We start from the raw sequence: 13,003 nt of genomic DNA, 5'->3' as shown, positions 1-13,003 counted from the left end.
TACACACACACGTACACACACACGTTACACACACACACGTACACACACACGTTACACACACACAGTGTACACACACACGCCCACCTACACACACACACACGCACACACACACGTTACACACACACACACGTTACACACACACACAGACACGTACACACGTGCACACACACATACACACGTTACACACACACGTACACACACACGATACACACACACACACGTACACACACACACACACGTTACACACACACATACACACAGTGTACACACACACACGCCCACCTACACACACACACAAGTACACACACACGTTACACACACACGTACACACATGTACGCACACACACACGTTACACACACACACACGTTACACACACGTACACACACACGCACACACACACACGTTACACACACACGCACACACACACACGTTACACACACACGCACACACACACGCACACACACACGCACACACAAACACTCACACACACAAACGCTCACGCACACGCCCACCTACACACATACACACGTTACACACACGTACACACGTACACACACACACGTTACACACGTTACATACACACGTACACACACACGTTACACACACACACGTACACACACACACACACGTACACACGTTACACACACGTACACACACACGTACACACACACGTACACAACAACAACCGCCATTCGCCACTAAGTGGCGGTGACATCACCACGACGCTTGTGCCAGGCTATGTGCACCTTGAGACCACGTGGAGTGTCGAACGCCCGCTGGCAGGAGGTTACGGGGCAGACCCAGCAGGTGCCACGGGTCGACTGACTGAGATGACTGGCTGATGCACCACCTGTGCCCCCTACTGTGCCAACCCGCTGTGCTTTAGCCACCCGGCGCTCCGCTCGTTGTTCTGAGCGTCGCTCCTCCGCCCTCCGTTGTTGTTGGAGGGCGACTGCCTCCAACTGCCCAGCAGCGTCCTTCACGAGCCTCCTCCACAGAGGCCGATCTTGACACCGCTGGTACCAGTCATCGGCAAGTCCACTCAGCTCCACGCCCTCCTGTACCACATCACTCCATCTCTTCTCTAGCCCGTGCCGCGCCCATTTAGCCCCCTCGATCCGGCCGAACAAAAGCTGTTTCGGCATGCGGTGGCTGGGCATGCGGGATACATGACCCAGCCAACGCAGCCTTGCCTGCCGGAGGAGCTCACCGATGGGACCGTGCCCAGATCTTTCAAGGATTTGTGAGCTCCTCACACAATCCAGCCTGGTTAAAGCCAGGATGGATCGTAGGCAGGCCAGCCTAAACGTTTCTAACCGGCGAAGATGTTGCATTATGGGGGAGTGACAGACCAGGTAGCTTCCACACAGCGTTATGCAACCCATGCAAAGATATTGCTGCTTGACTGATTGGGAGTGAGACCTCTGTTGTTAAACTGGAGCCGGTCATAAGCACACTGCCCAGGTATGGGAAACTCTCCACTCTCTCCACAACTGCCCCATCACCGATTGGGAGTTGTGGGGGTGGAGTGTCCGATGGTACAAAATACCCAGGCAGGTGCTTAGTTTTGGTGGGGCTGATGGTAAGGCCCCACCTCTTAGTGGCACGCTCCAGTCTCAGCAGCAGCGTCTCCAACTCCTCCTCTGAATGAGCGGCTATTACTAAATCATCGGCATACATAACGTGGTTGACCAATAGGGAGCCATCCCTTGACCGCACCCGGGCATCGATCAGCCTCCCATTATATCTGTACCATATGGAGATTCCCCCGGTACAGCTATTGAAGGCTTCACGAACTAAGTGGTCAAAATAGATGTTAGATAATGTGGGAGCCAGAGGACATCCATGTCGCACCCCAAGGTGTACAGGGAATGGCTCTGACTCCCGGCCACCTAGTTTTACCCGGGCCCGCTCACCATCATGAAGGTCCTTAATGATCATGAGCAGAGGGTCAGGTACTCTAAAAGCACGAAGAGCAACCCAGAGCCCAGGCCTACTGACGGTATCATAGGCCTTGACCAGGTCAATAAAGCAGAGATGTAGGTCTTGTTGGAATTCCCTACACCTCTGCTGTAGCAGATGGACAGAAAATATGGCATCTGTGCAGGACCGCCCTTTCCTGAAACCGCATTGGGGCTCCGCAAGCCTCTCCTCAGCGTGCCTGGCAAGGCGATGCTGAATAATGCTTGCCAGGACCTTTCCCGGCACACTGAGGAGTGAGATGCCCCTGTAGTTGTTACAGTCTGTGCGGTCCCCCTTCTTAAAGAGGGAGACCACCAGGGCATCCTTCCAATCCTGCGGAACCCCGTCCAGTGGTCCAGACTGTTGTTATGATGTCATATAGGGCAGTCTGTGCACAAACGCCACCCTCCCTCAGCATTTCGCTTGGGAGATCATCTCTGCCCGCTGCCTTTCCTGGTCTCAGACTCCGGATCACCTTCAGTACTTCCTCAACAGATGGCACCTCAGCCAGCCACTCACAGGGGGTGACTTCTTCCAATATTTGAGGCACCGCAGCCTCAGCAGGGTCATCCTCACTTTGTGCCACGATGTTTTCCTGGCTGAGGGATTTTCCCTCCCCCAGGACCTCACAGAAATGCTCAGCAAATCTGCAAACCTGTTCTTGGGGGTCGGAGATTGGATCACCGTTTTTTCCCCTAATGATGGTAATATGTGTGGCGCTGCAGGTTACTTTTTTGATGGAGTTAAATAGAGATTTGTGATCGCAGGACACTGAGGCAGACTCCATCTCCTCAACAACCCGCGACTACCACCCATCCTTGCAGCGCCTCACGGCTCTCCGAACCTCCGAGCGAAGGCTGCGGTAAGCCTCCTCATTCTCTGACGTGGGATTCTGTAGCCGATGACAGTGGGCCTGTCGCTTTTTCTCAACCATCCTGAACACCTCCTCTGTCAGCCAGGGTCTCTGGGGAGGTCTAGACCGCGTACCCAAAGCAGCCATTGCAGCTGCATGAGTCACAGTCCTAAACCTCGCCCATTTACCCTCGACATCAGGAGGAGTCGGGGACGATGCCAATCCCAGCCGCAAGCGATGATGAAATTCTCGCTTGCAACTTTCATCAGATAACTGAGACCAGGCCACTTTAGGTTGGAATGGGGTCCTGGGTGTACACCCACCACCGGAGTGGAAGAATGGCAGGCGCATCTTACAGATGACTAGTCGATGGTCAGAGGGCAGATCAGCTCCACGGTAGGTCCTGGTGTCAAGGACATGGGCTCGCATCCGCTGGTCCGTCACTATGTAGTCCAGCAGATGTTCTTGCTTGGACCCGGCATGCATCCATGATGTTGTGTGGATGCGCCGATGCCGGAACAGCGTGTTGGTAATTACAAGCCCATAGGCTGTACAAAAATCTAGCAGCCTCCTACCGTTATTATTGAGCTGATCTGGCCCATGCCCTCCAATCACTCCAGACCAGGTGCCAGCATCATGACCAACTCGGGCATTGAAGTCACCCAACATGATGACTCTATCCCGAGGTGCCACTTTAGCCAGCACCTGTGACAGGAGGTCATAGAAGGCATCTGACTCATCGGCTTTGCCTGCATCCCTCCATGGATGTTCGTCTTCGGTGGGGGCATAAGTAACCACGACCACCACTCCTCGCCACCGGTTGATGGGAAGGCGAGCCCAAAGTAGCCTGGGGCTTGCAGCTTCCCACACCTCACCGCCACGCTCCCACGCCCCCTTCATTCTTTTGTTCAAAAGAAGAGCCACACCCTGTTGTTTGGCAGTCTGCTGCCCCGAATAGAGGACTGTCCACCCCTCATGGTGGCAGGAGCCAGAACCGGTCCACCGGACCTCCTGAATGCCGCACAGATCCAGGCGGTACCTGTCCAGCTCCCGACAGAGGAGTGGCAGCCTCTCCTCCCGCAGTGAGCGTTCGAACATTCCACGTGGCCATCCGTAGTGGCTTTTCGTTGTTTCTGGAGGAGCCCCGAGGGTAGATATTCAATCTCCTGGCTCCGCCAATTGGGGTTAGGCCAGGAGACGTCATAGACGCCTGTCCCCCTGGGGCCTCCGGCACAAGCTTATTAGTTAGATATTTCAGTCGTGGTTTAGTGGTGATTTGTTGAAGGTGGAGGGGTTATCAGCCCCTCGCACCCATCCAAAACCCCCATTTAGCCACTGTGGTGGTCACAGACGCCATGAGGGGAGAGGGCCAATCGGAATTGGCCCTCCCCCCACAGCACTGTCCACGACAGAGTTGCCCGTCCGGCACCGCGAGGAGGTAGGGGGTTGTTTTGCCGGACACACACATGTACACACACACACACGTACACACACACACACACGTACACGTTACACACACACACGTTACACACACACATGTACACACACACACGTACACACACATACACACTTTACACACACACACATTACACACACACGTTACACACATGTACACACACACGTATACACACACACGTTACACACACACGTTACACACACACGTTACACACGTACACACACATGTTAAGACACAAATACGTACACACACACGCACGTGTTACACACACACGTTAACACACGTACACACACACGTACACACATACACACGTTACACACACACACGTACACGCACGTTACACACACATGTACACACGCTCACCTACACACACACACGTTACACACGCACAGACAAAGCTCCCCCAGGTAGCCTCTAGCAGGGCTGTAGGGGCAAGTGCTGCTAGTGGCGAGTAGCACCACCTATGATGTACACACACACAGACAAAGCTCCCCCAGGTAGCCTCTAGCAGGGCTGTAGGGGCAAGTGCTGCTAGTGGCGAGTAGCACCACCTATGATGTACACACACAGACAAAGCTCCCCCAGGTAGCCTCTAGCAGGGCTGTGGCACACACAGAGGGGTTGGGTGGCCAGCACCACCACGCCCGGCCGCCTTTGTCTCTCCCCCAGTGCTAGCGATGTTCACTACACCACCACCACCACTACACCACCACCACCGCGACACGACCACCACCGCTACACCAGGTACTCATTTGAGGCTGAGCCGACCTAGGGGATGCCCGGGACGGGTGGTGTCGGTGGTGATGGTGGTGATGGTGATGACGGTGATGGTGGTGATGGTGGTGATGGTGATGATGGTGGTGTGAGTGAGTAAGTGAGTGAGTGAGTGGGTGAGTGAGTGGGTGAGTCTGTGGGTGAGAAACTGAGTGGGTGAGTGAGTGAGTGAGCGAGTGAGTGGGTGAGCGGGTGAGTGAGAGGGTGAGTGAGCGGGTGAGTGAGAGGGTGAGTAAGTGTGTGAGTGAGTGAGTGAGTGGGTGAGTGAGTGGGTGAGAAAGTGAGTGGGTGAGTGAGTGGGTGAGCGAGTGAGTGAGCGAGTGAGTGAGTGGGTGAGTGAGTGAGAGGGTGAGTGAGTGGGTGAGCGAGTGAGTGGGTGAGCGAGTGAGTGAATGGGTGAGTGGGTGAGCGAGCAAGTTAGTGAGTGGGTGAGTGAGGGTGAGCGTGAGGGTGAGTGTGAGGGTGAGTGGGTGAGGCATACATGTCAACCTCCTTCCCGTATCCAGGGTGAGTGGGTGAGTGAGCGGGTGAGCGAGTGAGCGGGTGAGCGAGTGAGTGAGTGGGTGAGCGAGTGAGTGAGCGAGCGAGTGGATGAGCAAGTGAGGGTGAGCGTGAGTGGGTTAGCGAGTGAGTGATTGAGTGAGCGAGTGAGTGAGTGAGGGTGAGCGAGTGAGTGAGTGATTGAGTGAGTGAGTGGGTGAGTGAGTGGGTGAGCGAGCGAGTGAGCGAGCGAGTGGGTGAGCGAGTGAGTGACTGAGTGAGTGAGTGAGTGTGTGAGTGAGTGATTGAGTGAGTGAGTGGGTGAGTGAGTGGGTGAGCGAGCGAGTGAGCGAGCGAGTGGGTGAGCGAGTGAGTGACTGAGTGAGTGTGTGAGTGAGTGATTGAGTGAGTGAGTGGGTGAGTGAGTGGGTGAGCGAGCGGGTGAGCGAGCGAGTGGGTGAGCGAGTGAGTGAGTGAGTGTGTGAGTGAGCGATTGAGCGATTTAGCGAGTGAGTGGGTGAGGCGTACATGTCAACCTCCTTCCCGTATCCAGGGTGAGTGGGATCCATTGAACACTGTAACATCTCAGGCGCCAAGTATCCCGGAGTCCCGTACAGCTCTGCGGGGTAACGGACAGAGACACACACACAGACAAAGCTCACCCAGGTAGACTCCAATAGAACGTTGGGGCAAGTGCAGTTAGTGGTGTAGTGTATAGTGTAGTGTAGTAGTGTGTAGTGTAGTGTATAGTGTAGTGTATAGTGTATAGTGTAGTGTATACTGTAGTAGTGTATAGTGTAGTGTATAGTGTAGTAGTGTATAGTGTACTGTAGTGTATAGTGTAGTGTATAATGTAGTGTATAGTAGTGTAGTGTAGTAGTGTAGTGTATAGTGTAGTGTGTAGTGTAGTGTATAGTGTAGTGTATAGTAGTGTAGTGTATAGTAGTGTAGTGTATAGTAGTGTAGTGTATAGTGTAGTGTATAGTGTAGTGTATAGTGTAGTGTATAGTAGTGTATAGTGTAGTGTATAGTAGTGTAGTGTATAGTGTAGTGTATAGTGTAGTGTATAGTAGTGTAGTGTATAGTGTAGTGTATAGTGTAGTGTATAGTGTAGTGTATAGTGTAGTGTATAGTGTAGTGTGTAGTGTAGTGTATAGTGTAGTGTATAGCGTATAGTGTAGTGTATAGTATAGTGTAGTGTATAGTGTAGTGTATAGTGTAGTGTATAGTGTAGTGAATAGTGTAGTGTGTAGTGTAGTGTATAGTGTAGTGTATAGTGTAGTGTATAGTGTAGTGTATAATGTAGTAGTGTATAGTGGTGTATAATGTAGTAGTGTATAGTGGTGTATAGTGTATAGTGTAGTGTATAGTAGTGTATAGTGTAGTGTATAGTGTAGTAGTATATAGTGTAGTGTATAGTGTAGTGTGTAGTGTATAGTGTGTAGTGTATAGTGTAGTGTATAGTGTAATGTAGTGTATAGTATAGTGTATAGTAGTGTAGTGTATAATGTAGTGTATAGTGTGTAGTGTATAGTGCAGTGTATAGTGTAGTGTATAGTGTAGTGTATAGTAGTGTAGTGTATAGTAGTGTAGTGTATAGTGTAGTGTATAGTGTAGTGTATAGTGTAGTGTATTGTAGTGTAGTAGTAGTGTAGTGTATAGTGTAGTGTATAGTAGTGTAGTGTATAGTGTAGTGTATAGTGTAGTGTATAGTGTAGTGTATAGTGTAGTGTATAGTGTAGTGTATAGTGTAGTGTATAGTGTAGTGTATAGTGTAGTGTATAGTGTAGTGTATAGTGTAGTGTAGTAGTGAGCCCCACTAACTCACCACGTAGCTGAGGCTGCCCTGGTGCGGGCAAGCGGCAAGCGAAGCCAAAGTCTGACAGCTTGATGTAGTGTATAGTGTATAGTGTGGTGTATAGTGTAGTGTATAGTAGTGTAGTGTATAGTGTAGTGTATAGTGTAGTGTATAGTGTAGTGTAGTGTATAGTGTAGTGTGTAGTGTAGTGTATAGTGTAGTGTACAGCGTATAGTGTAGTGTATAGTATAGTGTAGTGTATAGTGTAGTGTATAGTGTAGTGTATAGTGTAGTGAATAGTGTAGTGTGTAGTGTAGTGTATAGTGTAGTGTATAGTGTAGTGTATAATGTAGTAGTGTATAGTGGTGTATAATGTAGTAGTGTATAGTGGTGTATAGTGTATAGTGTAGTGTATAGTAGTGTATAGTGTAGTGTAGTGTATAGTGTAGTAGTATATAGTGTAGTGTATAGTGTAGTGTGTAGTGTATAGTGTGTAGTGCAGTGTATAGTGTAGTGTATAGTGTTGTGTATAGTAGTGTAGTGTATAGTGTAGTGTATAGTGTAGTGTATAGTGTAGTGTAGTAACCCCTACACTCACCACGTAGCTGAGGCTGCCCTGGTGCGGGCAAGCGGCAAGCGAAGCCAAAGTCTGACAGCTTGATGTAGTGTAGTGTATAGTGTAGTGTATAGTGTAGTGTGTAGTGTAGTGTGTAGTGTATAGTGTAGTAGTGTAGTGTATAGTAGTGTATAGTGTAGTGTATAGTGTAGTGTATAGTGTAGTAGTGTATAGTGTAGTGTATAGTGTAGTGTATAGTAGTGTAGTGTATAGTGTAGTGTATAGTAGTGTAGTGTATAGTGTAGTGTATAATGTAGTGAGCCCCACTAGCTCACCACGTAGCTGAGGCTGCCCTGGTGCGGGCAAGCGGCAAGCGAAGCCAAAGTCTGACAGCTTGATGTCTCCGCGGGAGTCCAGGAGGATGTTCTCGGGTTTCAGGTCACGGTGGACGACTCCCACCTCATCATGCAGGTAGTGGACCACCTCCAGCACCGCGCGCATCGTGCGGCTGAGGGGTCACGGAGGGGTCACGGGGGGGTCACGGGGGGGGTCACGGATCATCGGCATACATAACGTGGTTGAGCAATAGGGAGCCATCCCTTGACCGCACAAGGGCATCGATCAGCCTCCCATTGTATCTGTACCAGATGGAGATTCCCCCGGTACAGCTATTGAAGGCTTCACGGACTACGTGGTCAAAATAGATGTTAAATAATGTGGGAGCCAGAGGACATCCCTGTCGCACCCCAAGGTGTACAGGGAATGGCTCTGACTCCCGGCCACGTAGTTTTACCCGGGCCCGCTCACCGTCATGAAGGTCCTTAATGATCGTGAGCAGAGGGTCAGGGACTCCGAAAGCACGAAGAACAACCCAGAGCCCAGGCCTACTGATGGTATCATAGGCCTTGACCAGGTCAATAAAGCAGAGATGTAGGTCTTGTTGGAATTCCCTACACCTCTGCTGTAGCAGATGAACAGAAAATATGGCATCTGTGCAGGACCGCCCTTTCCTGAAACCGCATTGGAGCTCTGCAAGCCTCTCCTCAGCGTGCCTGGCAAGGCAATGTTGAATAATCCTTGCAGGACCTTTCCCGGCACACTGAGGAGTGAGATGCCCCTGTAGTTGTTACAGTCTGTGCGGTCCCCCTTCTTAAAGAGGGAGACCACAAGGGCATCTTTCCAATCCTGCAGAACCCATCCAGTGGTCCAGACTGTTGTTATGATGTCATATAGGGCATCAGACACACACACACAGACACACACACAGATACACACACAGACACACAGATACACACACACAGACACACACACACAGACACACACACAGACAGCACGCTAACCACTACACTGAGTGGGTGAGTGAGTGTGAGTGGGTGAGTGTGTGGGTGAGTGGGTGAGTGAGTGGGTGGGTGGGTGAGTGAGTGGGTGAGTGAATGAGTGGGTGAGTGGGTGAGTGGGTGGATGAGTGGGTGAGTGAGTGAGTGAGTGGGTGAGTGAGTGGGTGTGTGATTGAGTGTGTGGGTGAGTGACCTGGTGAGTGAGTGGGTGAGTGGGTGGGTGATTGGGTGAGTGAGTGAGTGGGTGGGTGGGCGAGCGAGTGGGTGAGTGAGTGGGTGAGTGAGTGAGTGGGTGGGTGAGTGACTGGGTGAGTGGGTGAGTGAGTGAGTAGTGAGTGAATGGGCGAGTGACTGGGTGAGTGTCTCACCGCGTCTCTTTCTCACTCAGTGACACCTTCTCAGTAAGGTAGTCAAACAGCTCTCCCTTCACCATCCTATAACAACATCAACAACAACATCAACAACATCATCATCAACAATACTGCACCATAGACTCAACAATGCCCATAGACTTAACACTGCACCACAGACTCAAAACTGCACCATAGACTCAACACTGCACCATAGACTCAACACTGCACCACAGACTCAACACTGCACCATAGACTCAACACTGCACCATAGACTCAACACTGCCCATAGACTCAACACTGCACCATAGACAACACTGCACCACAGACTCAGCACTGCACCACCGACTCAACACTGCACCATAGACTCAACACTGCCCATAGACTTAACACTGCACCATAGACTCAACACTGCACCACAGACTCAACACTGCCCCATAGACTCAACACTAAATCATACACTCAACACTGCCCATAGACTCAACACTGCCCATAGACTCAACACTGCACCAAAGACTCAACACTGCACCATAGACTCAGCACTGCACCATAGACTCAACACTGCACCATAGACTCAACACTGCACCATAGACTCAACACTGCCCATAGACTTAACACTGCACCATAGACTCAACACTGCCCATAGACTCAGCACTGCACCACAGTCTCAGCACTGCACCATAGACTCAACACTGCACCATAGACTCAACACTGCCCCATAGACTCAGCACTGCACCATAGACTCAACACTGCACCATAGACTCAACACTGCACCATACACTCAACACTGCCCCATAGACTCAACACTGCACCATAGACTCATCACTGCCCATAGACTCAACACTGCCCATAGACTCACCACTACCCACAGACTCAACACTGCACCACAGACTCAGCACTGCACCACAGACTCAACACTGCACCATAGACTCAACACTGCACCATAGACTCAACACTGCACCATAGACTCAACACTGCACCATAGACTCAGCACTGCACCATAGACTCAACACTACACCACAGACTCAACACTGCACCATAGACTCAACACTGCACCATAGACTCAACACTGCACCATAGACTCAACACTGCACCATAGACTCAACACTACCCATAGACTCAACACTAAACCACTGACTCAACACTGCACCATAGACTCAACACTGCACCATAGACTCAGCACTGCACCATAGACTCAACACTGCACCATAGACTCAACACTGCACCACAGACTCAACACTCCACGATAGACTCAGCACTGCACCATAGACTCAGCACTACCCATAGACTCAACACTGCACCATAGACTCAACACTGCACAATAGACTCAACACTGCACCACAGACTCAGCACTGCACCACAGACTCAACACTGCACCATAGACTCAACACTGCACCATAGACTCAACACTGCACCATAGACTCAGCACTGCACCATAGACTCAGCACTGCACCATAGACTCAGCACTACCCATAGACTCAACACTGCACCATAGACTCAACACTGCACCATAGACTCAACACTAAATCATACACTCAACACTGCCCATAGACTCAACACTGCCCATAGACTCAACACTGCACCAAAGACTCAACACTGCACCATAGACTCAGCACTGCACCATAGACTCAACACTGCACCATAGACTCAACACAGCACCATAGACTCAACACTGCTCCATAGACTCAACACTGCCCATAGACTTAACACTGCACCATACACTCAACACTGCCCATAGATTCAGCACTGCACCACGGACTCAGCACTGCACCATAGACTCAACACTGCACCATAGACTCAACATTGCACCATAGACTCAACACTGTCCATAGACTCAACCCTGCACCACATACTCAGCACTGCACCATAGACTCAGCACTGCACCATAGACTCAACACTGCACCATAGACTCAACACTGCACCATACACTCAACACTGCCCCATAGACTCAACACTGCACCATAGACTCAACACTGCCCATAGACTCAACACTGCACCATAGACTCAGCACTGCACCATAGACTCAACACTGCACCATAGACTCAGCACTGCACCATAGACTCAACACTGCTACTCATAGACTCAACACTGCACCATAGACTCAGCACTGCACCACAGACTCAACACTGCACCATAGACTCAACACTGCACCATAGACTCAACACTGCAACATAGACTCAACACTGCAACATAGACTCAGCACTGCACCATAGACTGAACACTGCACCATAGACTCAACACTGCACCATAGACTCAACACTGCACCACAGACTCAACACTGCACCATAGACTCAACACTGCACCACAGCCTCAACACTGCACCATAGACTCAACACTGCACCATAGACTCAGCACTGCACCATAGACTCAACACTGCACCATAGATGCAACACTGCCCATAGACTCAACACTGCACCATAGACTCAACACTGCACCATAGACTCAACACTGCACCATAGACGGAACACTGCACCATAGACTCAACACTGCACCATAGACTAAACACTGCCCATAGACTCAACACTGCACCATAGACTCAACACTACACCACAGACTCAACACTACCCATAGACTCAACACTAAACCATTGACTCAACACTGCACCATAGACTCAACACTGCACCATAGACTCAACACTACCCATAGACTCAACACTAAACCATCGACTCAACACTGCACCATAGACTCAACACTGCACCATAGACTCAACACTGCACCATAGACTCAACACTGCACCATAGACTCAACACTGCACCATAGACTCAGCACTGCACCACAGACTCAACACTGCACCATAGACTCAACACTGCACCATAGACTTAACACTGCCCATAGACTCAGCACTGCACCATAGACTCAGCACTGCACCATAGACTCAACACTGCACCATAGACTCAACACTGCACCATAGACTCAACACTGCACCATAGACTCAGCACTGCACCATAGACTCAACACTACACCACAGACTCAACACTGCACCATAGACTCAACACTGCACCATAGACTCAACACTGCACCATAGACTCAACACTGCACCATAGACTCAACACTACCCATAGACTCAACACTAAACCACTGACTCAACACTGCACCATAGACTCAACACTGCACCATAGACTCAGCACTGCACCATAGACTCAGCACTGCACCATAGACTCAGCACTACCCATAGACTCAACACTGCACCATAGACTCAACACTGCACAATAGACTCAACACTGCACCACAGACTCAGCACTGCACCACAGACTCAACACTGCACCATAGACTCAACACTGCACCATAGACTCAACATTGCACCATAGACTCAGCACTGCACCATAGACTCAGCACTGCACCATAGACTCAGCACTACCCATAGACTCAACACTGCACCATAGACTCAACACTGCACCATAGACTCAACACTAAATCATACACTCAACACTGCCCA

At 50.5% G+C, this 13,003-nt stretch overlaps 1 protein-coding gene across 1 annotated transcript in view; it reads right to left on the bottom strand.

Annotated features, from left to right (window-relative positions):
- LOC116958458 (phosphorylase b kinase gamma catalytic chain, liver/testis isoform-like) overlaps window positions 1-13,003 on the bottom strand; it is a gene marked incomplete at its 3' end in the record, with an annotated part of 64,981 nt that overhangs the window by 27,970 nt on the left and 24,008 nt on the right. Inside the window, exons 5-7 of the mRNA XM_076058610.1 lie at window positions 9,586-9,651; window positions 8,216-8,388; window positions 6,055-6,145 (exon numbers count right to left, since the gene is read on the bottom strand). Of these exons, the coding sequence (XP_075914725.1) occupies window positions 6,055-6,145; window positions 8,216-8,388; window positions 9,586-9,651 (330 nt within the window). The remainder of the gene's footprint in view (window positions 1-6,054; window positions 6,146-8,215; window positions 8,389-9,585; window positions 9,652-13,003) is intronic.

The sequence above is a fragment of the Petromyzon marinus genome (genome assembly GCF_048934315.1).
Source record: "Petromyzon marinus isolate PM22_M1 ecotype Great Lakes invasive population chromosome 77 unlocalized genomic scaffold, UKy_Petmar_22M1.pri1.0 chr77_unloc.2, whole genome shotgun sequence".
Lineage (NCBI taxonomy): Eukaryota > Metazoa > Chordata > Hyperoartia > Petromyzontiformes > Petromyzontidae > Petromyzon > Petromyzon marinus.
Note: the sequence above shows the minus strand (reverse complement) of the source record. Positions and strands in the feature narration are given on the sequence as shown.